This window comes from Oncorhynchus mykiss, chromosome 2 (genome assembly GCF_057628025.1).
Source record: "Oncorhynchus mykiss isolate SJ-2025 chromosome 2, ASM5762802v1, whole genome shotgun sequence".
Classification (NCBI taxonomy): Eukaryota; Metazoa; Chordata; class Actinopteri; order Salmoniformes; family Salmonidae; genus Oncorhynchus; species Oncorhynchus mykiss.
The window spans coordinates 74,878,156-74,904,277 of NC_143023.1; the positions used below are offsets into that span (position 1 = coordinate 74,878,156).

Below are 26,122 nucleotides of genomic sequence, written 5' to 3' on the forward strand. Positions count from 1 at the left end.
TCTTACTGTTGATGTCCATCATAAAAATCCTGGCTGTTTTAATACTCAGATGTCTCTGAGCCTTTCTGATCAGGAATCTGGATTGGAGAGATCATGAGTACACATGGGGAGAGGGAAATGGAGAGAGAGGAGAAGGATGGAGAGAATAAAAGATAACTGAGAATTACAGATTACTGGTCTCAATCTGAACAGCGAGTTGTTGAGTTATTACCCACACAACAGTGGATTATCTCTAAAACACCACAACCGTGACTCACTCAGCTGGCCTGGCCATGATGTCATTTGTACAGTAAAATCAATCAGGGCTGTTCCTTTTCCCAACACTGTTATTCATGTAGATCAGGTCATTCCTAAATATTCCTGGAAAAGTACTTCTATATTATACAGACAGGACAAGCCTTTAATTCTGATTACAGATGCCCTTAATTCCCTCAATTGAAATGTTTGTTTTTCTGCATAGCTCTATGTGATGTTGTGTTACGTCCAGAGAGGGTTAACCCTTTTCTCTGTCCAGTGGATCAGCTCTATAGGAGGGCCTACTTCTGATGAACAAACTGGGTTTTGACCCAAATGGGCAGGACTGGGTTTTGACCCAACAGCTTTAGACAGCTTTATCCTCTATGTTAGTTGTTTACAGAAACTGTTTATCTCCTGGCAAACCCATGCTATATAAAATGTCTCTCTTTCCCTATCTCCAGAGGGAATGCGCTAACTTCATCAAGGTGTTGCAGCCTTTTAACCAGACCCATCTGTATGTATGTGGAACTGGAGCCTTCCACCCTGTCTGCGCCTACTTGGAGGTGGGGAAGAAACTAGAGGTATGCCAACCGGTAATACCCTATTCAGCCATCTGTCAGCTTACTGCAGTTATAGCTCTAGTATTCTACTATTTACTAACCAGTATGAACCTTGGTAGAAGAAAAGGGGAAGGGGGATACCTAGTCAGTTGTACAACTGAATGCATTCAACTGAAATGTATCTTCCGCATAGGGCATGTCATGGTTCTGACTGATTCAAGTCTTGTGTGAGCTACAGCTAGTGTATTAAGTATTAAGAAAAATAGTATTAAGTATAAATAGTATTAAGAAAAACTCTTCACTGAAATGTGATATTATGGTTTTGGGTTTCGATTTAAAATCATAAGCCGTGGAGTGTGAGGTAATCTCTCGTAACGATTCGGTCATGGCCTTAGGAAAAGTTTTATTCATTCAGTAAATGAGGTGGAAAATTAAACAGAGTTTCATCGTTTAGAGGTTCCCAATTCGCTGTGTGTGTGTGTGCGCGTGTGTGTGTGTGCGTGTGTGTGTGTGCATGCGTGCGTGCGCGTGTGTGTGTGTGTTCTATGTCTCCTCTCAATGTTAGTGAGTCAGGCTTATAAATGTGTTTCCTATTCATTAGGCTGCAGTCATTTTCAGAGAATTAGAGAGGGAGAATAGCTCTGAGAATAGCAGTCTCCTCTCTTTACTGCCCTGACTGTGGCCCCTGGTTAAAGTGACTCTAGGAGAAGGTAAAACATCTAATTCTGAAAAAATAGAGAGATTTTTTTTCCAAGACGCCAACATCATGCGTTGATGTCAATAGGACAATACAATAAACTCTGAATTCTAAATGCTCTTTATGTTGACCTATTTTTCATGTAATAGGACAGTGTGTTCAGGCTGGAGCCCCTGATAGAGAACGGTCGAGGGAAGAGCCCTTATGACCCCAAGCTGCTCACAGCGTCCATGCTCATCGGTGAGTGACCCAAACAAACAAGCATACTCAACTTTTTTTTAAGGCACCAATTTCCTCCAGAACTTTTCACCACATAAAGAGGGAGTTGTACCTCTTCTCTCATCTCCACTCATTCATTAAGCATATTTACAGCTGAGAGGAAGTGGGTGAATGACAGGGCTGGCTATATATAGTGTTCATCATTAGGAGTGCTCTACAGTGGACACCCACTCATTTCCATGCCTATGTGTAGTGGACGCATGTGTGTGTGTCAGCTTCATTTCTTCACCATGTTCAGGACCAGTCATACTTTATGACATCACATCGCTCCAACCAATAGATGGTCATTTTCCATCACCCTTTATCTCCTCCTGTCTCTCTCTCTCTCCTCTTACCACATATCCTTGCTTCTCTTTCTCACATCTCTGATTTCTCCTCTCATCCATGTCTCCTCTCTCTCGCTCTCTCTCTCTCTCTCGCTCTCTTACCCTGTATCCCTCCTTCTCTTTCTCTCCTCTTTGTCTTTTCACCTTTATCCCTCCTCTCTCTCTCTCTCTCTCTCTCTCTCTCACGCTCTATCTCTCCTCTTACCCCGTCTCCCTCCTTCTCTTTCAATCCTCTTCCTCCTGTCAGCCCTGTCTCCCTACTCATCTCTCTCCTCGATCTTCTCCCACCCATGTCTCCCCTTCTCCTCTCTTTTTCTTAATCCCCCTCCCTCCTTTAATACTCCCTTAATGCAACCACCTGGCCCTCTTAGTCTCTTCCTGTTAAATCTGACTTTCACACTTACTTGTTCTGGTTTATTATCTGATAGATGGAGGTGTTCCTTGTGAGAACACATTCTACTAGTACTGTTAAGCCTGCAACCACCACACTGTACCTGATAGACTAATACAGACACGAAAGGTCATGAGATGCACACACACAGGATACACAAACACTCACATGCACACGCACAAAACATATATTGCAGCATGCACACACACGTTCACATATACACCTGATATTGTCCTCCTCCCCTGTCCTCCAGATGGCGAGCTGTATTCTGGGACGTCAGCGGACTTCATGGGGCGGGATTTTGCCATCTTCCGTACGTTGGGACAGCATCACCCCATTAGAACTGAGCAACACGACTCCCGCTGGCTGAATGGTGAGACGGAAATAAAGATCATTCTCAGTTCTGATGTTCTCAGTTCAGTGAACTATGCTTGCATGATGAAAAACCTTGCTTGAGTCCTGAAGACTTGTGTTAGCTCCCCAAGATGATACCCAGGCTATAGCTCAGCAAGCTAACAGTCTGTTGGCATGCAGACCAGTCTGATTTAATGCATTTCGTCTCAAATTGAGACAGAAAGTGTTTCAAAGACAGAAACTAAAAAGACAGAAACTGAGACAGCAAGTTTTTCACAGAGTAAGAGAACAAAGGAGACATACAGAGAAGACAGAGAAGCGTGAGAGGGAGGACAAAAGAAGGAGGGAAAGGGAATAACAAAAATAGGCAGCATTAAGTTTAAATCCTCCATGATTGACATGGCTGTAGTGGGGGAGTGGTAGCAGACACAGTGGCTCGATTGCAACAAACAGGCAGAACCCAACACGCTCCTGAGGTTATCGCTGGATTTCTTAAAACGCTACAAATGGGAAATTACATGCACCTGTGGCCTAAACTAAGCTGCATTGCAACGAAAAACCCACAAGGATAGACCAGCAGATCAATTGATCTCTCGCTGTTACCATGTCAAGTGATTATGCCAATGAGTGTATGCGGACAGCTAGTCTAGATTCTTTACTCTTGCCCCCAATGAAATATCGAATCACTCTGTGTGCAATATATCACGACTCAGGATATGACCCAGATGCAGACACAGGAGGCGGATAGTTCAATACTATTTATTATACAAAGGGGCATGCAAAGGGCAGGTCGAGGGCAGACAGAGGTTTGTAATCCAAGGCACGGTCAAACAGGGACAGAACGGCAGGCAGGCTCAGGGTCAAGACAGGCAGATAGGTCAGATCTGGGAAGACTAGAAAAACAAACTTGAGAGCAGGAGAAACGGGAAACACGCTGGTAAGACCTGACAAGACAAACTGGCACAGACCAACAGAAAATGCAGGTATAAGTACACAGGAGATAATGGGGGAAAATGGGAGACACCTGGTGGGGGGTGGAGACAGGCACAAGACAGGTGAAACAGATCAGGGTGTGACAGTGCCCCCATCCTCCTCCTGATGGCGCAACCTGGAGTCCTAACCGGGCACATAGCTTGTTGACCGGGGTGCCGGAACTCAGTGATGAGGGCTGGGTCCAGGATGTTCCTAGTGGTAACCCTGCACCTCTCCTCCAGGCCATAACCCTCCCCGTCAACCAGGTACTGGAATCCCCTGCTCGAGGTCGAACATTCAGGAGGCGCCTGTATGCAGGTTTGGCCGTCGATTGGTTGGGGGGAGGGGTGGGCCTGGAGCCACAAGACAAAGGGCTATGAGACAGAGGTTTAATTCCTAGACACATAAAAAGTGGGATGTATAGTGGGGCAAAAAAGTATTTAGTCAGCCACCAATTGTGCAAGTTCTCCCACTTAAAAAGATGAGAGAGGCCTGTCATTTTCATCATAGGTACACTTCAACTATGACAGACAAAATGAGAAAACAAAATCCAGAAAATTATGGTGGAAAATAAGTATTTGGTCAATAACAAAAGTTTTTCTCAATACTTTATATACCCTTTGTTGGCAATGACAGAGGTCAAACGTTTTCTGTAAGTCTTCACAAGGTTTTCACACACTGTTGCTGGTATTTTGGCCCATTCCTCCATGCAGATCTCCTCTAGAGCAGTGATGTTTTGGGGCTGTTGCTGGGCAACACAGACTTTCAACTCCCTCCAAAGATTTTCTATGGGGTTGAGATCTGGAGACTGGCTAGGCCACTCCAGGACCTTGAAATGCTTCTTACGAAGGCACTCCTTAGTTGCCCGGGCGGTGTGTTGAGGATCATTGTCATGCTGAAAGACCCAGCCACGTTTCATCTTCAATGCCCTTGCTGATGGAAGGTGGTTTTCACTCAAAATCTCACGATACATAGCCCCATTCATTCTTTCCTTTACACGGATCAGTCGTCCTGGTCCCTTTGCAGAAAAACAGCCCCAAAGCATGATGTTTCCACCCCCATGCTTCACAGTAGGTATGGTGTTCTTTGGATACAACTCAGCATTCTTTGTCCTCCAAACACGACGAGTTGAGTTTTTACCAAAAAGTTATATTTTGGTTTCATCTGACCATATGATATTCTCCCAATCTTCTTCTGGATCACCCAAATGCTCTCTAGCAAACTTCAGACGGGCCTGGACATGTACTAGCTTAAGCAGGGGGACACGTCTGGCACTGCAGGATTTGAGTCCCTGGCATGGCGGCGTAGTGTTTTTTTTACTGATGGTAGCCTTTGTTACTTTGGTCCCAGCTCTCTGCAAGTCATTCACTAGGTCCCCCCGTGTGGTTCTGGGATTTTTGCTCACCGTTCTTGTGATCATTTTGACCCCACGGGGTGAGTTCTTGCGTGGAGCCCCAGATCGAGGGAGATTATCAGTGGTCTTGTATGTCTTCCATTTCCTAATAATTGCTCCCACAGTTGATTTCTTCAAACCAAGCTGCTTAGTGTGACTGTTTAAGGTTGTGGACAGGTGTCTTTTATACTGATAACAAGTTCAAACAGGTGCCATTAATTCAGGTAACGAGTGGAGGACAGAGGAGCCTCTTAAAAGAAGAAGTTACAGGTCTGTGAGAGCCAGAAATCTTGCTTGTTTGTAGGTGACCAAATACTTATTTTCCACCATAATTTGCAAATAAATGTATTAAAAATCCTACAATGTGATTTTCTGGATTATTTTTTCTAATTTTGTCTGTCATAGTTGAAGTGTACCTATGATGATATTTTTAAGTGGGAGAACTTGCACAATTGGTGGTTTACTAAATACTTTTTTGCCCCACTATATATGGAGGGTGCGGGGCAACAGAAGACGAACAGCAGAGGGGCCAAGGATTTTAGAGATGGGGAAGGGGCCTATAAAAATGGGGGGAAAGTTTACGGGACTCCACCCAGAGGGGCAGATCCTGAGTGGACAGCAATACCCTCTGCCAGAGATTATAGCGGGAAGCAGGGGTCCGGTGGTGGTCCGTCTGTCACCGATATCTGGAGGTGGTCTTGAGAAGGCCGGGCTCTCTTCCAGGTACGACGACAGTCGGATGAACATGTGGGCAGAGGGTTTGTTGACTTCTTGCTCAGGGAAGAGCAGGGGCTGAACACTCAAAAGGCCAGTGGCCAAGCAGGGAAGGGTGTTGTGGGAATATTCCACCCACACAACTTGCTGGTTCAGGTGGTGGGGTTGGCCGAGACGAGGCAATGAAGAGCCGTCTCCAGGTCTTGATTGGCTCGCTCCAACTGGCCATTAGACTGGGGATGAAAGCCAGAGGACAGGCTGGCTGATGACCCAATGAGGGTGCAGAACGCCATCTAGAACTGGGACCAGAACTGAGGACCCCGGTCAGAGACCATGTCGCCTGGAAGTCCATGGATCTGGAAGACGTGCTGCACCATGAGCTGGGCAGTCTCCTTGGCTGAGGGCAACTTGGGAAGGGGAATTAAATGGCCAGCTTTGGAAAACATATCCACCACCTTTAGGATTTAGATTCCCATCTGATGGAGGGAGACCAGTGACGAAGTCCAAGGTGATATGAGGCCAGGGGCGGTGAGGAACCGGTAGTGGTTGAAGGATGCCTTGCAGAGCTTGCCGCCGAGGGCCTGTGCAAACACGCAGTGTAGGCGGCGAAGAACTCTGAGACGTCAGGAACCATGGTGGGCCACCAAAAACGTTGTCGGACGAAAGCCAAAGTCCGACGGGAGCCAGGATGGCAGGTGAGTCTGGAGGAACGGGCCCGTACCAGGACCGGAGAATGGACAGAGTCCGGGACAAACATCCAGTTAGCATGTAGGAGATTTAAGGAAATTTAAGTGAGTGAATAACAGCCTTGAGCCTGCCTTGAATTGAGGCACTAGGCGGTTCAGACACATTCCAGATTCTTATGGTCAGTCCGACACTAAGAATTGATGTTCCGCCACCTCTAACCAGTGCCTCCACTCCTCCAACGCCATCTTAACTGTGAGTAGCTCGCAATTTTTCACATCATAGTTCCTCTCAGCTGGATTAAGACAATGGGAAAGGAAGGTGCAGGGATGCAGATTTTAGTCCTGGGCAGAACACTGGGACAGGACAGCCCCTACTCCGACGTCGGAGGCGTCGACCTCCACCACGAACTGATGGGACGAGACCGAGTGGATTAAGATGGGAGCTGTAGTGAAACGATGCTTGAGATTTGAGAATGCCCGGTCTGCTGTTGGAGACCATATGAAAGGAACCTTGGGAGAGGTGAGTGCTGAGGAAGGAGGAAGCCAAGGTGCTGCAATGCCGGATGAAGCGGCGGTAGAAATTAGCAGATCCCAGAAAATGTTGCAACTGCACTCTGGATGTGGGTTGAGGCCAATCCACCACCGCTCTCACCTTGTCAGAATCCATCTGAATATTTCCTGTACCGATGACGTATCCTAGGAAGGAGATGGTGGAGCAATAGAATTCACGTCTCTGCTTTAACAAACAGCTGGTTCTCCAGGAGATGCTGGATGAACTGTTGGACACGGAGGACGTGCTCTTGAGCTGACTGGGAAAAATGAGGATGACTCCAAGGTAGACAAACACGAACGGGTTCAACATGTCGTGGAGCACATCGTTGACAAGGGCCTGGAACACTGCGGGAGCGTTGGACAATCAGAATGGCATCACTAGGTACTCGTAGAGCCCGCTATCCATGTTAAAGGCTGTCTTCCATTTGTCTCCTGCCCGTATCCTACCAGGTGTTCCGAAGGTCCAACTTCGAGAAGATGGTAGCCCCCTGGAGAGGTACAAAAACTGAGGAGATGAGTGGTAACGTTTTTTAACCGTGATATCATTAAGGCCCCGGTAGTTGATACACGGACGCAGGGTTTTGACCTTTTTCTCCACAAAGAAGAATCCTGCAACAGCAGGGGAGACAGATGGACGAATACTCCCTGCCGCAAGAGAGTCCCCAATGTACTTCTCCATAGTCTTGGTCTCCGGACCCGACAGGGAATAAAGTTGTCCCCCGAGGTGGTGTAGTACCCGGGAAGAGGTCGATGGCGCAGTCGTAGGGTCGATACGGAGGAAGAAATGCGGTGCCTTATAATGCCTTATTGTAAACCTTCTGGAGGTCCTGGTACTCCGCAGGAACAGCGGAGGGATCCGAGGAAACCCCAAACCCCAAAACCATGGGTACATAAGGGGATTCGATGAGTAGGAACTGCATAGACTCACTGGCATTACCTGACACTTGCAGGTTGATAGGAACCGTATTGTGGGTTACTCTGCCAATAAAGTACCCATCCAGCACAGTGACATGCAATGGAATGGAAAGGGGTTGTGTGGAGATACCCAGCTCCGACACTAGGGGAGTGTCCCAAAGTCAATGAGCACCCAGAGAAATTGGGACCGGTCACCCCACAGCAGGATGGCATGAAGATGGGTACGAGTAATGAGCAGATTGGAAACTCCCCGTATGGCTCACCAGCGTATTCATAACACTGATGAGCCTGGTCTTTTAATGGACAGGTTGATATGTAATGTCCTGAAGTACCACAATACAGACAGCTCTTGGTGCTCAGTCTGTGCAAGCATTCAACAGGAGACAATCCTCCCCAGTTGCATGGGCTCCAGAGGAGATGAGTCGACTGCCCTCTGAGATTCCCGAGGAAATTCGGGCGATGTCGGATTCTCTCGGCCCTGTAGACTTCAGGAACTTCCAGGATTCTTCAGAGGCGAGGTGGGAATCATGGATGAGCGAGTGTGGCCAGGAACAGACCTCCTCTCCCTCCTACGTTCCCGTAGCCACCCATCGATCCGTATGGTTAAAACTATGAGAGAGTCGAGATCCAATGGCAGCTCCCAGTCTGCGAGCTCATCTTTAATCACCTCTGATAATCCATGAAGGAATGTGTCGAACAGGGATTCAGGGTTCCAGGCACTCTCGGCTGAAAAAGTGCCAAAATCCACTGCGTAGTCTGCCACACTACAGGAGTCTTGATGCAGTTGAAGAAGCTTTCCAGCAGCCTCTCATCTGGACAACGGAGAATCAAACACCTTTCTTACCTCTGCCACAAATTCCAGACTGAGACAAACGGTTGATTGTTGCTCCCACACCACCATAGCCCAGGCAAGTGCTCTCCCAGACATGAGAGTTATCAGGTACACTAATTAAGAAGGCTGCAGCTCGAAGATGAGGGAGCACTGGGAGAGAAACTCCTGGCAGGAAAGCCGGGGTAGGCTGGGGAGAAACGCTGATGATTACTGAGATTCTAGAAGGTTACCGTAGTGGCTTTCTGCCTGCTTGGGAGCAAACAGCGTTGCGGAGCTGGCCCGAGTCTGCTGGGCCAGTCATGGACAGTTCGTACTATCACGACTCAGGATATGAACCAGATGTAGACACAGGAGGGGGATAGTTCCATATTATACAAAGGGGCAGGCAAAGTGCAGGTCGAGGGCAGGCAGAGGTCCGTAATCTAAGGCAGGGTCAAACAAGGACAAAACAGCAGGCAGGCTCAGTGTCAGGAAAGGCAGATAGATCAGATCCGGGAAGACTAGAGAACAAAGTTGAGAGCAGGAAAAATGGGAAACACGCTGGTAAGATCTGACAAGCCAAAACGAACTGGTACAGACAAAGAGAAAACGCAAGTGTAAATAAATACACAGGAGATAATGGGGACAAATGGGAGACACCTGCGGGGGGGGTGGAGACAAGGCAGGTGAAACAGATCAGGGTGTGACACAATAATAGTGTTAAACATTCTTTTTTAATGACTACCTCGTCGCTGTACCCCACACATACAATTATCTGTAAGGTCTCTCAGTCGAGCAGTGAATTTCAAACACAGATTCAACCACAAAGACTAGGGAGGTTTTCCAATGCCTCTCAAACAAGGGCACCTATTGGTAGATGGAGAAAAAAAGACATTGAACATCCCTTTGAGCATGGTAAAGTTACAACAAAGATACAGGCGTCCTTCCTAATTCAGTTGCCAGAGAGGAAGGAAACTGTTCAACGATTTCACCATGAGGCCAATGGTGACTTTAAAACAGTAACAGTTTAATGGCTGTAATAGGAGAAAACTGCAGATGGATCAACAACATTGTAGTTACTCCACAATAATAACCTAAATGATTAGAGTGAATAGAAGGAAGCCTGTACAGAATAAAAATATTCCAAAACATGCATTCTGTTTGCAATAAGGCACTAAAGTAAAACTGCAAAAAATGTGGCAAATAAATGTACTTTACGTCCTGAATACAAAGTGTTATGTTTGGGGCAAGTCCAACACAACGTATTACTGATTACCCCTCTTCATATTTTCAAGCATGGTGGTGGCTGCACCGTGTTATGGGTAGGCTTGTCATCAGCAATGACTAAGGAGTGTTTTAGGATAAAAGGAATAGAGCTAAGCACAGGAAAAATACTAGAGGAAAAGCTGGTTCAGTCTGCTTTTCAACAGACAATTAGAGACATTCACCATCGGAATTGGAAACGAATAAAATAACAAGAATTGACTACACTATCAACAGTAGTATTCCATTCATACAGCATGTCGATAAATTGCCACAATAGATTTCGCCCTGTTAGAGGAATTCTAAATTCCTCTGTATTTTTCCCAATCAGAATTCAATACTCTGTCAATGCATTCTAAAGGGATTATAAGACCCAGTATTTTTATAAGAATGGACAGAGCCCCGGTCTTAAAAGTCAGGTAACAGCGTTTAATTCAAGAGAGTACTGGTACATACAGATTTTTCCACAGGTTATAAACGGAAAATGACGTCAGCGTTTTCTAAATGTTCTATCTCTTCATGACACTAGTAGAGAGGCCCTATAGTTCTCGAGCCTTCCCTCCTCGCCTGAAGACAAGGTCAGTCATTGTAAATCAGCATTCTAGACAGTCTGGAGATAGTCCGTCCCTGCCATCTGGAGATAGTTCATTCATTTGTACAAAGGAACAGACCGTCATTGTTACTAAACTCCTGACTATATTATATAGAATTGGGAATGTGAGCAAGAGAGAAAATTCATATATGTACAGTACATAATAGCATTTGGACTTGTCAGTCCTGATTGAAATGTATACATAATTAGTCATCATTGATAAAAATTCCCTTAACATATCCACCCTTTGATTAAATATTATACATTCAAACACACATTGTAGTTATATTGTACTATTGAAAAGCCCATTTCTATTTTTATTAGAGATATTTCTTGTCATCAAAACATCACCTAAACATAACCCAACACTTGCATTCGCCATAACTGTTTCTCAGGTCTACATCATAACTCTTCTTATCAGGATTTTCGTTACAATCTTCATTAAAAAAACAGTCTAATATTGAGATGGGATACAACCTAGCCTCCCTAAACATCAAATGGTCTCATCAAATATAAATTCCCCACAAATAAAAGATCCAGATTCGTCCACTTGTTCTGTAGACATGAATTCAGTCCTCCACGGGTCAGAACCTGGAATCGGCCCATACCGCACCATCTATTGTCATAGATTTCTCCAGAGTCCTGGAAATGAGGCCTCATACACAGGGAATTAGACAACAGCCCCCTAAAACTAAAACAGTCACACAGGTGAATGTAGCCCATAACACAGTGATCATGTGATTTTTCCATTTTCCAAACGTACTATCAAACCCAATCAGTCAGAGAAGTATCCACCCCAGAGTTTTCTGCCAAACCGTGAGCCAGGGTGGTCAAACCAGCTGAGGCTTCGGGCACTGATTCGTCCGGAGCTGTGTTATTTGGGATGTAAGCACAAACATGGTCCTGATAATCACGCATACTTCTCCCTTTTCAGCCATTAACATATCTAATGCAATTCTATTCTGCCAAGCCATCCAGCTGGTTGCTTCAGTCTGTTCTGCAAAACCTTTAATAGCATCTCTGGTATTCTTGTTAAAGTGCTGTTGATTATCATAAATATAATTAATCCAGTCCACGTTCTTATTGAGAGTAGACCCCCCGGAAATGCTTAACTCTAATCCTGCTAGGATCTGATTTCTTGCTTTGACTCATCTGGCACCCCCCTTGGAACCCCAATGTTATCAATGTATACTTAGTCAATAAGAGACCCGGATGGAATAGCTCTTTTCTCCCTTTTGGCTATACTTCATGTCTTGGTGTTGAATGAGTGTGAAAGGCATACAATGGAGCATAATCCTGTCCAATCTGTTGGTAAAACCTCACCCTGACATCATTTCCCAAGAGTACTGTACCGGGCCAAACGGTAATAATCTCCTCCGGTCACTGTAAAGGGAGGAACCTGGGGATTTAAATAGTGCAAATCAATACAACTGTAATTATCTGGCATTCCTGCTTTCGTGAACAGTTTTACCATACCGGCCTAAACTCCTCGACCCAGAACCGTACTAGGGTGTCGACCAAGACCTGGTCATATCCATACCACAACCCTAGATCCTCCTTCATTTCTGTTTGAAGGGTTAAGCGTATCTTTATGCAATACATCCCTCTCTCCTGATTACAATCAAAAACTCTCATCTTCACTCTACTCTACCTTCTTCCATACTGGGTGAGTGGATTCATATAGCCCTCTCTCTCCAAATGAGCTATGACCTGTGTCCACAATCAATATGGGAACCTGCACCGATATATGCCATAATGGCTCAGAGTCCTAGACTGTCATGTAGTTAGAGACTCCATTTTGGTCTACATAAAACTCCATTGGGAGATCCTTCCCAACCTCTACTCTAACTTCCTGTCTACCCAGATCTAGGGATCTCTTATGCTTTTTTTGGAACAAAATCCTCATCGTCTAAACCATGGGTCAAATTACTTAAGTAGGACGTGCTGTATCAGGAATATGTCACCCACAATAAAACAGTTCAGACGAACAGCTTCCATGTGAAGCCCCACCCTCTCCCCGAGAACACATCACTTAGCAAGAGCCAGACACATCTTCACTTCTATGAACAACAACAGGGATGAAAAGACAGGGAGGGTTTTTTCATTCGAGAGATGGCCCCCGGAATTCTGTTAATTCCAGTTCTCCTCTCGAACACTGTTTATTGTTCGACAGTGTCGTCGTGTCTTACCCTCCCGCCGTGCAATATGAATCCGGGTAGCTCTTTCAGCTAGCTGTCACCAGGAGTCCTTGGTATGGTCCCCCCAACAAGCCTCTGGGACTGGATTGAGTGACTTCACCTGTAGTTCACCTGTAATGCATAAAATCCTGGACATACAGGCTTGGTTAACAAACAGTTTCTCATTTGTTCTATCTGATTATTAGCTAATAATTGTTTAGATGTTTTATTAGTTAATTATCACGTAGGTCACCTCCTATCCTAGAACACAATTTACCCATCCCCCTTTGTTACCTGGCTCTCCCGCTACCATCTCCCGCTAGTTTCCGACACTTCTTTTGAGGAATTTCTAAACAATTCTTAACGTTACTTAGCTATGGTATTTAATCACTTACAGTGCCTTGCGAAAGTATTCGGCCCCCTTGAACTTTGCGACCTTTTGCCACATTTCAGGCTTCAAACATAAAGATATAAAACTGTATTTTTTTGTGAAGAATCAACAACAAGTGGGACACAATCATGAAGTGGAACGACAGTTATTGGATATTTCAAACTTTTTTAACAAATCAAAAACTGAACATTTTGGCGTGCTAATAATCGTTATCTCACGCCACTAATTGTTAGACTTCCCTCGCGCATGGAACTTTCCTGTCTATAGATTTGGCTTTTATCTAATTTCTTTAGATTTAGGTACCCTCTCCTCCTTATTTGGATATTTCAGTAGTATTAGTTGAATCGGAACGATGATCAATACTGCCACAATTCAAATGACCAATCCAGTTATCTTGCGCATTCCCTTCCTGTCTCCCCACGCCCAGTATTTGTACAAGATCACCATCCTATCCCCCAGCACCTATTTAATATCCCGTCTTAATCTCGGGCGGGTGTGCCTCTCATGATTAAGTTTAGTTTATTTACGGTAGTGCACATTACCACAGGTTATTTTCGAACCTGCTTCAGTGTATATTGGTTATACAAAACCCAGTGTATGTTGGTCATACAAAACCCTGTGGGAATTGCAAAGCTCCCATTATTGATGAATTCTGAAAATCTTTGAAAATCTTTGAACATCAATCAAAGAACTCAAATCCGTGAATAAAGGCTACTGACCTGATGCCGACTGGGAAAAGCACTGTTCGTTTGAATCTGTCACCTATCCTGTATTCTGTGGTAATACACAGGCCTGTAATTTAACCTCAATTCGGAGGCCAGGTCTTTTTTTAGCAAACGGGTCAGAACCCGTCCGTGCACGCTTTTCGGCGTACTACCTCCAGATAACAGGGAGGGGTATTTAGATCCGGCTCGAAGGACCAATTGTTAGAGGAATTCTAAATTCCTCTGTATTTTTCCCAATCAGAATTCAATACTCTGTCAATGCATTCTAAAGGGATTATAAGACCCAGTATTTTTATAAGAATGGACAGAGCCCCGGTCTTAAAAGTCAGGTAACAGCGTTTAATTCAAGAGAGTACTGGTACATACACATTTTTCCACAGGTTATAAACTGAAAATTACGACGTCAGCGTTTTCTAAATGTACTATCTCTTCATGACACTAGTAGAGAGGCCCTATAGTTCTCGAGCCTTCCCTCCTCGCCTGAAGCCAAGGTCAGTCATTGTAAATCAGCATTCTAGACAGTCTGGAGATAGTCCGTCCCTGCCATCTGGAGATAGTTCATTCATTTGTACAAAGGAACAGACCGTCATTGTTACTAAACTCCTAACTATATTATATACAATTGGGAATGGGAGCAAGAGAGAAAATTCATATATGTACAGTACATAATAGCATTTGGACTAGTCAGTCCTGATTGAAATGTATACATAATTAGTCATCATTGATAAAAAATTCCCTTAACACGCCCTTAATAGATTTCTCCCTTAAATCGCCCTTAGTCTGCTCATAAAGTAGGACTAAGTTGTTCCGATGATACTGTAACACCAACCAGAGGGCGAAATGGTCTTGAAAAATATTGGCTGCAATCAAGACTAAAAGATAACCTTGACATCCACGTCAGGGAACGGTTAATTTCGGCCAAATGTTGGTTGCAATTGAGATCAGCTGTGCGGGTGATGTTAGCATGTATTGATGGTTTAATAACGATAAATCAGCTGATGATAATCTGGTGGCTTCCGATGGTTGCAATTGGCCCACTATGCGTTTTACTGGGGAAGAAGTTTCTGATTCCCATTTCATAATTTCTTAAATATTATATATTTTTGTGTAGATCCCAGGTTTGTGAGTGTCTATCTGATCCCAGAGAGTGACAACCCCGAGGACGACAAGATCTATCTGTTCTTCAGAGAGAACGCTATGGATGGGGAACACGCAGGGAAGGCTACACACGCACGCATCGGACAGCTCTGCAAGGTACTGTACACATTCAGAACACAAACACATTCAGACACCTCAGACTAAAACAGCTCCCTCTATCTCAAACAGAGTTGATGAATGACAGTGATTTCCATAATGGATGCTTTCCTAACCAGTTACCTCTCTCCTCTCAGGTAATATTTAGGTTTGTTGTGCTTGGTGTGGTTCTCTTATTGAGGAAAACCTGAGAGAGAGAGGTGGTTTAAAAATGACACTGGAGCCAGAGAGAGAGAGAGAGTAAATAACAATGGTGGTACTGTTACAAAATGGTTCTTCAGCTGTCCACGTAGGAGAACCCTTATTGGTTCCAGGTGCAACCATTTTGGGTATAACCCAAAGGTGTTATATACCTGGATCCTGAAATGGTTATTCAAAGGGTTCTCCTATGGGGACAGCCAACATCTTCTAGATTGAACCTTTTTTTCTGAGTGTAGGATGATGGCTGGTATTGGCAGAGACTGGTGTCTCCTCTGTCACCCTTTAGCCTGCCCAACACACACAATTACACACACAGACACAGACACGCACACACCCTCCCAGCCTGATCTCTCAGTATGTGAGGTATCTGCTTTTCTCTACTCAACACAATACATTCATTATTTATAATGCCATATCAATTTAGGCTGAGCATATTTGGGGCGTCGGTCTTAATAGACCGTCAACAATCACTGGGAGCCTGTATTCTGTCGATGTGTGCAGAAAAACAAAGTCACTTTTTATTTTGATAACGTATTATGAGAATCTGCAAGACAGCTGCATTAAGCCATTGTTGTCTTTTCAGGTGTCAATCATAGTTAACATAACAAAATGCAGTTACTGTATTGCAGTATTGTTTTGTGGGGGATGTAGTAAATATTTGGACTCTGGTGTGTTTCCTCTAACAGAATGACTTTGGAGGCCACAGGAGTTTGGTGAATAAGTGGACAACTTTCCTGAAGGCCAGACTGGTGTGTTCTGTACCTGGACTCAATGGCATAGACACACACTTTGACGAACTACGTGAGTGTTTACATTAGCCTTTGTGTTGCATGTTGTGTGTCTGTGTGGCTGGAAAAGGGGGCTATGGTGTGTGAGAGTGTGTTTTGGGCAAACAAATATCACATGTATACCAGTCTATTGTATTCTGTTTATTCCTGACACTAACTCTTCTTTTGGTTGTTTTTGTTCTCAGAGGATGTGTTTCTGATGAGCGCTAAGGATCCCAAGAACCCCACCATATATGCAGTGTTCACTACATCCAGGTACTTACTTCAGTCAGCCACCTGTCTACAGGTGGATCCTGAATGGATCCTGCAGAAGATTGTTGTAGTAGATGTGTATCTCTAATTGATTCTCTCTCTCTCTCTCTCTCTCTCTCTCTCTCTCTCTCTCTCTCTCTCTCTCTCTCTCTCTCTATCTCTCTCTCTGTCCCTCAGTAACATCTTCAAGGGCTCAGCAGTGTGTTTGTACAGCATGGCAGACATCAGAAGGGTGTTTCTAGGTCCCTATGCCCACAGGGACGGCCCTAACTATCAGTGGGTTCCCTTCCCCGGAAGGGTACCGTACCCACGACCTGGCACGGTGAGGGCATGATGGGGTCTTTGGGTGGGGGAGGGACACACTTTACATAAAGGGGCTATACATAAGGCATACATACCACCTTTATAACATTTTGAATTGTAAACTAGTGGAATACATGAAGGAAAGGATCCACATAGTAATGGATGTTTTTTCATCCACAGTGCCCCAGCAAGACATTCGGAGGATTTGATTCAACAAAGGACTTGCCTGATGATGTCATAACATTTGCGAGAGGACACCCAGCGATGTTTAACCCCATCTATCCCATCAACAACCGACCAATCATAGTCAAGACGGACACGGACTACCAGTTCACACAGATAGTGGTGGACAAAGTGGAGGCTGAGGACGGACAGTATGACGTCATGTTCATAGGCACAGGTACACACACTCACACACACACATGCACACACACGCACACATGTACACACACACACACTAAGAATGTGTGTCTGTTGTTTCTGCGTTGTAGACATGGGTAAAGTGCTGAAGGTGGTGTCCATCCCCAGAGGGTCCTGGCATGACCTGGAAGAGGTTCTACTGGAGGAGATGACTGTGTTCAGGGTAGGTCACTCCTACTGCTATCAGATCATGTTTATGTTAAAGTCATACAGCTGAAACAACATCACAATTATTACTTTATCAAAATATGGGTTTGTAACATTTGGGACATTTCTCCTGTATTTTGTCCTAGGAGCCAACTGCTATTACAGCGATGGAACTCTCCACGAAGCAGGTAACCAATGCTGATCATATTCCTCATGACACGAAGAGAACAGGAAAAGGAATGGGTGTACTAGAAAGTCCTACATTATAGAATCATGGCCTTAATGAAGCTACAGACACTTAACACAGCCCATGTAATACAGATCCACTCTCTAAACAGAGATACGTCATATTTCTGAAAGGCAGAGTCAGCTATATTCATATGTAATGAAGTAGTGGTGCTTCTAGGTGAGTGTATCCCACTAATAGTCAGCTTTCATCAACACAAAACAGTGTTTAAATCCCCCACTTACTGTACACACAAGCTGCAGAAGAGAGGGACACGACTATAGAAGAAGAATTTAACTAAATTGTATCTATGCTATTTATAAAAATGAATTGTATTCTTAGTACAGACTTGATGTGACCTGTCAACGTCATCGGTAACACCTAGCCTGAGGACTGTATAAGGACAAAATAAACACTTGTTAGAAGACGTTAAAATGATGCTGACTGTCTAAGATGGATGTCAACCAACAGATCTCTTGTGATAATACAATGGTAGAAATACTGTGCTGTAGAAACCTTCACCTGTAACAATATGACGAGGCCTTTTTTTACTGTACTGTACCAGGCACTGAGAACCTTTCTAAACCATTTTACATTTGCATAATGCAAAAAATATGGTATCAGGTATTTAGAATGTTTCCTGTTCTGTTTCCACAGCAACAGTTGTACCTAGGCTCAGAGCTGGGCATATCCCAGATGCCTTTGCATCGCTGTGAGGTGTACGGGAAGGCGTGTGCTGAGTGCTGTCTAGCTAGAGACCCTTACTGTGCCTGGGATGGGACCGAGTGCTCACGATACTTTCCCATGGCCAAGAGGTACACACATACACACACACACTCATCGCATAGTGGACATTCAAGCACTATTTATCCCATTCAAAGACTGTAAATAATGAGTACATTGTGTACAGAAAATCAGATCTGTTAGCCCTGAAGGTAGCCAGGTCACATTTCTCCCTGAGACACAGAAACATACCCTGAGCTGTGTTTACTGCAATGAGAACTAATGTTAGTCATATCTGCAGGCAGACTGTCTGGGTGAGTGCAGGGTGAAATAGAGTGTTAGAAGTTCTAGCTGTTCACGGGAGGAGGGTGCGCTGTTTGTGTGTGTGTGTGTGTGTGTGTGTGCACTGTAGCCTCCCACCCACGCATAAAGCCTCCATTGGGTTATTGATTTGAGCTTTAGCCTGAAGGTCTCATATTTCTACATATTTTAGACTCTGAATACTCTGATACTCTCAGAGAGAACAGCCCTGTGGGGAAGGGAAGATATGTGAGAGAAGACACTTGTTCTTTCTCAATGAATAAATCTCTGTTCTGTTTCTCACTCTGGATATTCCATTGTTTATTCAGTCATTGTTTACAATACATGTGTGTGTTTCGAATCCATCCCCTCTGTATCCTTGGCTGAGAGTAACTGTGTTAGTCAGGCTGTGTAAAATAGCTATGAGTGACTGATTGATTGGATTCCTCAGCCACCCTGTAATTAGAACTAAGCCGGTCTACAGTGGAATGAAGCTCACTGGTGTTAGCTAATCTGCCTGGCTGGCTCACAACCACAAGTACAGCACATCCAAAACCACACACATGCACGTGCATACTTGCAAACTGACTCTTGACGTGTCTTTTTGCAGGAGGACAAGGAGACAGGACATCAGGAATGGAGACCCTTTAACCCAGTGTTCAGACCTGCAGCATCATGGTATGTATTCACAAATAAACCTCCTCATGGAAGATTCCTCTCTTCCCTTCACATTATAATGGTGCTGAGTTCACGTTGTGTTCACAGTATGATCTGTGTGTGTGTCCCTGTAGATAATGTGCAGCCCACGGTGCTGGATAAGACAGTGTATGCAGTGGAGAACAGCAGTACATTCCTGGAGTGTAGCCCCAAGTCCCAGAGAGCACTCACCTACTGGCAGTACCAACAAGTCAACGACGACAGGAGACAAGACGTATGAAACCGTACACTAGTCCTTACACATAACACAGCATTTCAATCATGATGTCCATCAAATGACCGGTACACTGTTCAGTGCATTACATAAATGACTGCATACTGTATTACAGATACTAGGTACTGTGTCTGAGCTGCAGATCTACAAATAATATTGAACATATGGATCTCAAATGTGGTGTTGTTTATCTTAGTATGCTAGATAAAATGTAAGTCAAGTGAAGCAAACATTGTTCTATTACTCCTCTCTGTGCAGATCAAAGCAGAGGATCGTTTTGTCCGTACGGAGCAGGGCCTGCTGATCCGCATATTGAACAAAAAGGATTCTGGGACTTATGTGTGCCAGGCTGTAGAACACGGCTTCATGCAGACGCTCCTAAGGGTCACCCTGGAAGTCATCGACACTGAACGCCTCGACGAGCTCATTCACCGTGATGACGAAACTGCCACACACACCGCTGCCACACACACCACCTCCTGGGACACGCCCACAGCCCGGGAATCATCCAATCAGAAGCTATGGTACCGTGACTTCCTGTCATTAGTGAACCACCCGACCCTGAACAGCGTGGATGAGTTCTGTGAGCAGGTGTGGAAGAGGGAAAAGAAGCAGAGGAGGCAGAAAGCACACCTAGCCCAACAGGTCCAGCTACACCAGCAGCAGCAGGGCCTTGTGCACGCTCACACCCACGTGAACGCCCATGGGCTTGCGGCCAAGTGGAAACACCTGCAGGAGAGGCAGAAGGGCCGCAACCGTCGGACCCATGAACTGGAGAGAGCCCCCCGCAGCGTCTGACCTCGCACCGACTAAATCCCATGACCCCGCCTGACCCCCAACCCCTAATCCATGTACACTGTCCTCATCCTCAGATCCCCCCTGAACCTCCTCCCCTGCCTCATCTCTCCTTACAGAGATAAAGACTCGTTCCACACTGACTTTGTACAGAGAATCTCAACTGGAAACAAAGGCAATATCCCGCCCTGGTCTGTGCGTGTAGGCTGCGTGGCCACCCATGTTTACAGTGACACGGCACAGAGACAAAGGATGTTACAGGACACCAGGTGATACAGTACTCTTCTATAATCTCAGCTGGCCTCTGTAGCCCCAGCACCATGGAGGGACAGTGTTAGCCTACATGTGGACTGGACTCCACGTACTGCAGAATAACTTATTGAAAACATGGCTCTGTCTCCGCTGTAGTGTAGCTTTGTTTGTTAGTCGTGTCTCGTCATTGTTGTCCACCCAGATATAGTAGTTAGCTTCTCCTAACAACCACTATCTTGGAACAAGGGATGATAGTGTTTGATGAAATGACGGAGCAGGGACGGACCTCGTGTGTATCACAAGGACATAACTACATACAGGTCATGTAAAGCACAACACTTTGATGTTGATTGGATTCTATGAGAATTGAAGAGTCCTAAGGAGAGAGGAGGATGACTGAGCACTGCAAGATACTTCAGAGTAGCCATGGATTTACAACTAATTATGTTATTCTAACTTAAATCCAACATGTAAATGTGCTTTGACATCCTCATACTAAAGGGAATGGTTTGCGGTTATCTTGTTACATGATGTTGTTTCCCCATAAACAAATGTATTTAACAGAAGGTGATTTGGTTTTTCCCGAAAGCAGTAGGTAGATAAAGTATCCAACATGATTCTGAAAGTCACTGTGTTAAGTGTATAGATAAGCTCTTCCAAGGCACAAATGTTTTCATGTTTTATTTAAACGTGTATCTTTTTGATTGGCTCAGAGCCCTGTATAAGTATTTGTTACATAGTGGAAGTTGACTTTATTTTCTTTATGTTATGTTTCAGTCCAACCACTGCATCCCATCTTAACTAAAACTTTAACATGTCGCTGCATCAACTATGTCACATTGTTTGATTGAATCAATTTGCAAACAAAACTTGTTTTCACCACATACAGTGCCTTCAGTATTCATGCTCCTTGACATACTCCACATTTTGCTGTGTTATAGCCTTAATTGAAAATGGATTAAATCAATATTTTAAAACCCATCAACACACAAAACCCCAAAATGACAAAGTGAAAACATGTATTTTTAATTTCTTGTGATTTTATTGAAAATGAAATACATAAATACAAGCATACACGTAACATGATGCAGCCACCACCATGTTTGAAAATATCAAGAGTGGTACTCAGTGATGTGTTGTTGAATTTGCCACAAACATAATGCTTTGTATTCCGGACATAAAGTTAATTTCTTTGCCACATTTTTTTCAGTTTACTTTAGTGCCTTATTGCAAACAGGATGCATGTTTAGGAATATTTTTATTCTGTACAGGCTTCCTTATTTTCTATTTAAAAGTCACAATTAGCCTCATGGTGAAATCATTGAGCAGTTTCCTTCCTCTCTGGCAACTGAGTTAGGAAGGACTCCTGTATCTTCTCAGCGGCTGGGTGTATTGATACACCATCCAAAGTGTAATTAATAACTTCACCATGCTCAAAGGGACATTCAATGTCTGTTTTTTTTGTATCCTTCTACCAATAGAAAACCTCCCCTGTCTTTGTGGTTGAATCTGTGGTGTTTGAAATTCACTGCTCGACCGAGAGACCTTACAATTATCTGTATGTGTGGGGTACAGAGATGAGGTAGTCATTCAAAAATTGTTTGTAAAAATGTCTAAAAACATAATTCCACTTTGACATTATGTGGTACTGTGTGTAGTCCACTGACACACAATCTAAATGTAATCTATTTTACATTCAGGATGTAACACGACAAAATGTGGAAAAAGTCAAAGGGTATGAATACTTTCTGAAGGCACTGTACATATATATTGATATACAGTATATCTACACTGTGAAAAATGATATGATATAAGTTTATCTATTTGAGAAACCATTGTGTAACATGTCAATATGCCTGTAACTGTTACTTTACGATAACACCTACATGTGACATGTACATGCTGGCAAACAGGACCAACTAACAGAGCAAATACTTTCCACTCTTAAAAAAAAACACCACTGGTGTTGTATGGAGCATGCAGGGTTCTATTACAATATTTAGCATACCACTACTGTACCATCTGTCTATGTCTGTTTGCCCATGTCAGCCTGCAAATGTACTTTCAAGCATATCTTACACTTCCAGCAATACACACATGTATTTTGTTATTGTCCAGGAGTATATCTGTTCTATGTATCTTTCCTTGAATCACTACATTACTCTGAGAGTATGTACATCAGGAGATGTTTTTTTCTGACATGTGTTTCTTATGTACGTCAGGAGATGTTTCCTTTTGAAATATCTCAACACAGTGAGACATACAGAGACAGACAGAGAATCTGGAATGTACACACCTGTGAACATAACATAAACATTGAAGAGTCAATCCCATGGTCCAACAGTATGCCACTGTATACTAATTGCATGTGAATGCCATTCTAGTCTACTTTTGTTTCTTATAACGATGCATTGTTTAATGTTGTTTGTGATGGTCTGCTCTTAGCTTAGAGGCAACACACATTTACCTGTTACTGAGGTGTAAAGACACACAGAACGAGTTACTGGAAGTACGGCATAAATTAAGTACTCTGGTGTATTCCACTGGCACTCAGAGATACTCTTGTTTATCTGGGCTGGAAATCACTTTGGATGCAAACATCTATACAGATCTGTCAATCACACATAGTTACAGTAAATATAAAGTATATTAAAATGTAATTCTCATCAAACACAACAACGCAACATGGATCAGTACACATGGACAGGTAGCAAGAGTATACATGATCTCCCAATTATCTGTATCAGTGTGGATGTTGAGATCCAGGTGGAACAGCCTAAGCAGAGTTTGAACCAGTGACATACTGCCTACAGAGTCCAGACCTCTTACAACAGGTGCTAGTGGGCTCACATAGTGAAGCAGTACAGAGGGTCTGTCTCTGTATCGGGATCAGTTCTTAAAGTGCCATACCAGGTCCTATTTTAGAGCCGGTATTCTACAGTATAAAAGGTGCTGATTCTCTGTACCATTCATCTCCGTCCCACTTCAACCACTGGCAGGGCTGCTGAGTGTAATTGAGGGAGTAAACTGCTGCTGCTGTAAAGACTGTGTTTGGTATGATGATGATGATGACGACGATAATGACGATGATGTATTCTACTGTTCTAATAAAAACATCTTCCTAAAGCCTGTTCTTATTGTCATGTGTTATTTGTGATATCTGAGATTGTTACTCTACACTGCCACAATGTTACTATGTCATATGACTGAAGCCCACGGTGGACTTGGGCACATTAATCTATATAAAATATCAACTCCATGAGATGAGAGATCTGGTTGTCAAGGGTGATACAATAGTTTTAATACAATTGCGGTATTGTAAATTGTAAATAAACCATATTTATAGAGTTATACATTTAATTCAAACACAATGAACTTCCATGCGCTAAAGCTATAGACCTCTTGGTGCCAAAATGTAGTTGTTTTTATACATTTAGTTATGAGCACACAGCCCATTAACCATCAGGATTAGATAAGTATTATAAATTACAAGCACTGAAAAGTATAATTGATGTTTGACGATTAATCATCTGGTCCTACGCTGAAATTCAACAAAAATAAATCTCTGCAGGTTGATGATATGGTTGTTTGACATAGCTGACATGCCTTTGCATTGGAACATCACTGTCTGTCTTGTGGTACATGACTGCCCCCCTCTGGCAGAGCAGACCTTTGTCATCATGCATCAGTCACATCATCAGTCTGATTGGATAGACCTGTCGTCCCATCCCTCACCTCCAGGGGACACCACAATACTCACAAAGAACTGATAGGAGGGACAGAATGAGAGACAGACACAGGGAGAAATACACTTCCCCTTTACTGTTGATTATTAAGAAGTAACTTCAGTAAGAAATCACAAAATCAATTACCAATTGGCAATATGAATAAGAGTAAAAATGTAAAGTAATCTTGTCACTTTGGTAACCACACCACTGATTCAACACTCCTCACACACACACACACACACACACACACACACGGAGGGATGGGGACCATTGGTGGTTCTCAGCTGGTTAGTTAGGGGTCGCAGCTTGTGAAATGGGTGATGTTTATACAGTGGGTCAATGGAAAATTCCAAAAGCAAAAAGCGAAGATTCCATTCTCTGTGATATATACACCCATGTGTGTTTATTGACAACCTATTGACCCAGAGGTCTTTATCTATATTCATATAGCCATTGGTGGGTACTACACATGCAGATGCCAGTTACAGTTGACTTCAGATTCCATGCATAGACCATATGCATAGTGACAAGGGTCACTTGAAAGCAAAGTTTAGTAAAGTTAGAGGGGCCTACTGCCCACTTTCACACCTTCCCCTTGAACCTCAACATGTCTGTTGTTTACACCTAGAGAATGACCCCTCAGAACATTTATCACATTACAACAACTACAATAACATTATTTGAAATAAACCTTGCATGTGGCAATGGTACTTTCTTTCTTTCTTTCATTCGTTCATTCTTTCTTTCTCTTTTTGTCGCTCATCAAAGGCTTGTAGGGTTGTGTCGCTGCCCTGTCTCATTGAGTCAATACTGACACAGTTGAAGTGATTTACTGAAAAATCGAATTCTGCAGACTTGTGGATTGACTTGATCATGAGTAATGCCTCGGAGCAATCCTCATGCTCTCTAAATAGTCTGGGTGTGTACTCTGTTATTTTGAACCCCCTGAGTTGGCAGTATGCTCAATGTGTCAGAACATCACTAGTAGAGGAGAGGAACCTGTTTGAGTGTTAGCACTAACACTGACGTTGTGTTTTAACCTTGGCAGTAGCAGTGTATAAGTGTGTTTTAGGATTGGCAGTAAACCTCTAGGGCTGGACTATGCTTTGGTCTGGGTTCATTACCTCAGTTCCCACTTCCAAGTGATCTGCTTTACTTCACTGTCGTTCTATGCTACCAACCAGATGGGTAAGAGAATGAGAGAGACGAACACAGCATATTTGCGGGTGTTAAAATCTCGTGTTGAGGTAGAAATTGTTCTGAATGTAATATCTGAGTGTTGATTATATTGGGTTAACACCAGTGGGATTGAAATTGATGCCACCTGTAGTGAATAAATGAAGTGTTATTTGAATCACAGTGGAATCAACATCCGTTAACTCTCTCAGAGACTCTCTCATTATCATATTTCCCAGCATGCTTTGTTACAGGTTGCTTTTTAGAATAGTTTGTTTTAATATCTATGTTTCTGCATGCACACTCATTAATTGATCTTATACTACATGAAGATAAATAACATAACTTTTTTCTAAACTAATCCAATCTGTAAGTGGTTGAATTTATTTAACTCGTTAATGAGATGGTTTATTTAGTCTCCTTTTTTAATCTTCGCTATATTGGCAGTCATTCAAACTGCAGATTGCAGGTGATCTATGTATAGCCACTTCACCCCTACCCACATGTACAGATTACCTCGACTAACCTGTACCCCCGCACAATGATTTGGTACTGGTACCTCCTGTAAATAGCCTCGTTATTGTTATTTTA

The 26,122-nt window shown here is 43.6% G+C and overlaps 2 protein-coding genes across 2 annotated transcripts in view; one reads left to right on the forward strand and one right to left on the reverse strand.

The window, feature by feature from the left end:
* LOC110496116 (semaphorin-3ab) overlaps positions 1-23,760 on the forward strand; it is a 64,670-nt gene extending 40,910 nt beyond the window's left edge. Inside the window, exons 4-17 of the mRNA XM_021571821.3 lie at positions 699-818; positions 1,644-1,734; positions 2,744-2,863; positions 15,147-15,289; positions 16,177-16,291; positions 16,464-16,533; positions 16,708-16,852; positions 17,014-17,233; positions 17,325-17,416; positions 17,547-17,588; positions 18,284-18,441; positions 19,260-19,327; positions 19,441-19,580; positions 19,839-23,760. Of these exons, the coding sequence (XP_021427496.3) occupies positions 699-818; positions 1,644-1,734; positions 2,744-2,863; positions 15,147-15,289; positions 16,177-16,291; positions 16,464-16,533; positions 16,708-16,852; positions 17,014-17,233; positions 17,325-17,416; positions 17,547-17,588; positions 18,284-18,441; positions 19,260-19,327; positions 19,441-19,580; positions 19,839-20,378 (2,064 nt within the window). The 3' untranslated portion in view covers positions 20,379-23,760. The remainder of the gene's footprint in view (positions 1-698; positions 819-1,643; positions 1,735-2,743; positions 2,864-15,146; positions 15,290-16,176; positions 16,292-16,463; positions 16,534-16,707; positions 16,853-17,013; positions 17,234-17,324; positions 17,417-17,546; positions 17,589-18,283; positions 18,442-19,259; positions 19,328-19,440; positions 19,581-19,838) is intronic.
* Positions 1-26,122, reverse strand: part of LOC110496093 (metabotropic glutamate receptor 3) — a 918,426-nt gene that overhangs the window by 372,143 nt on the left and 520,161 nt on the right. The gene's annotated exons all lie outside the window — the stretch shown is intronic.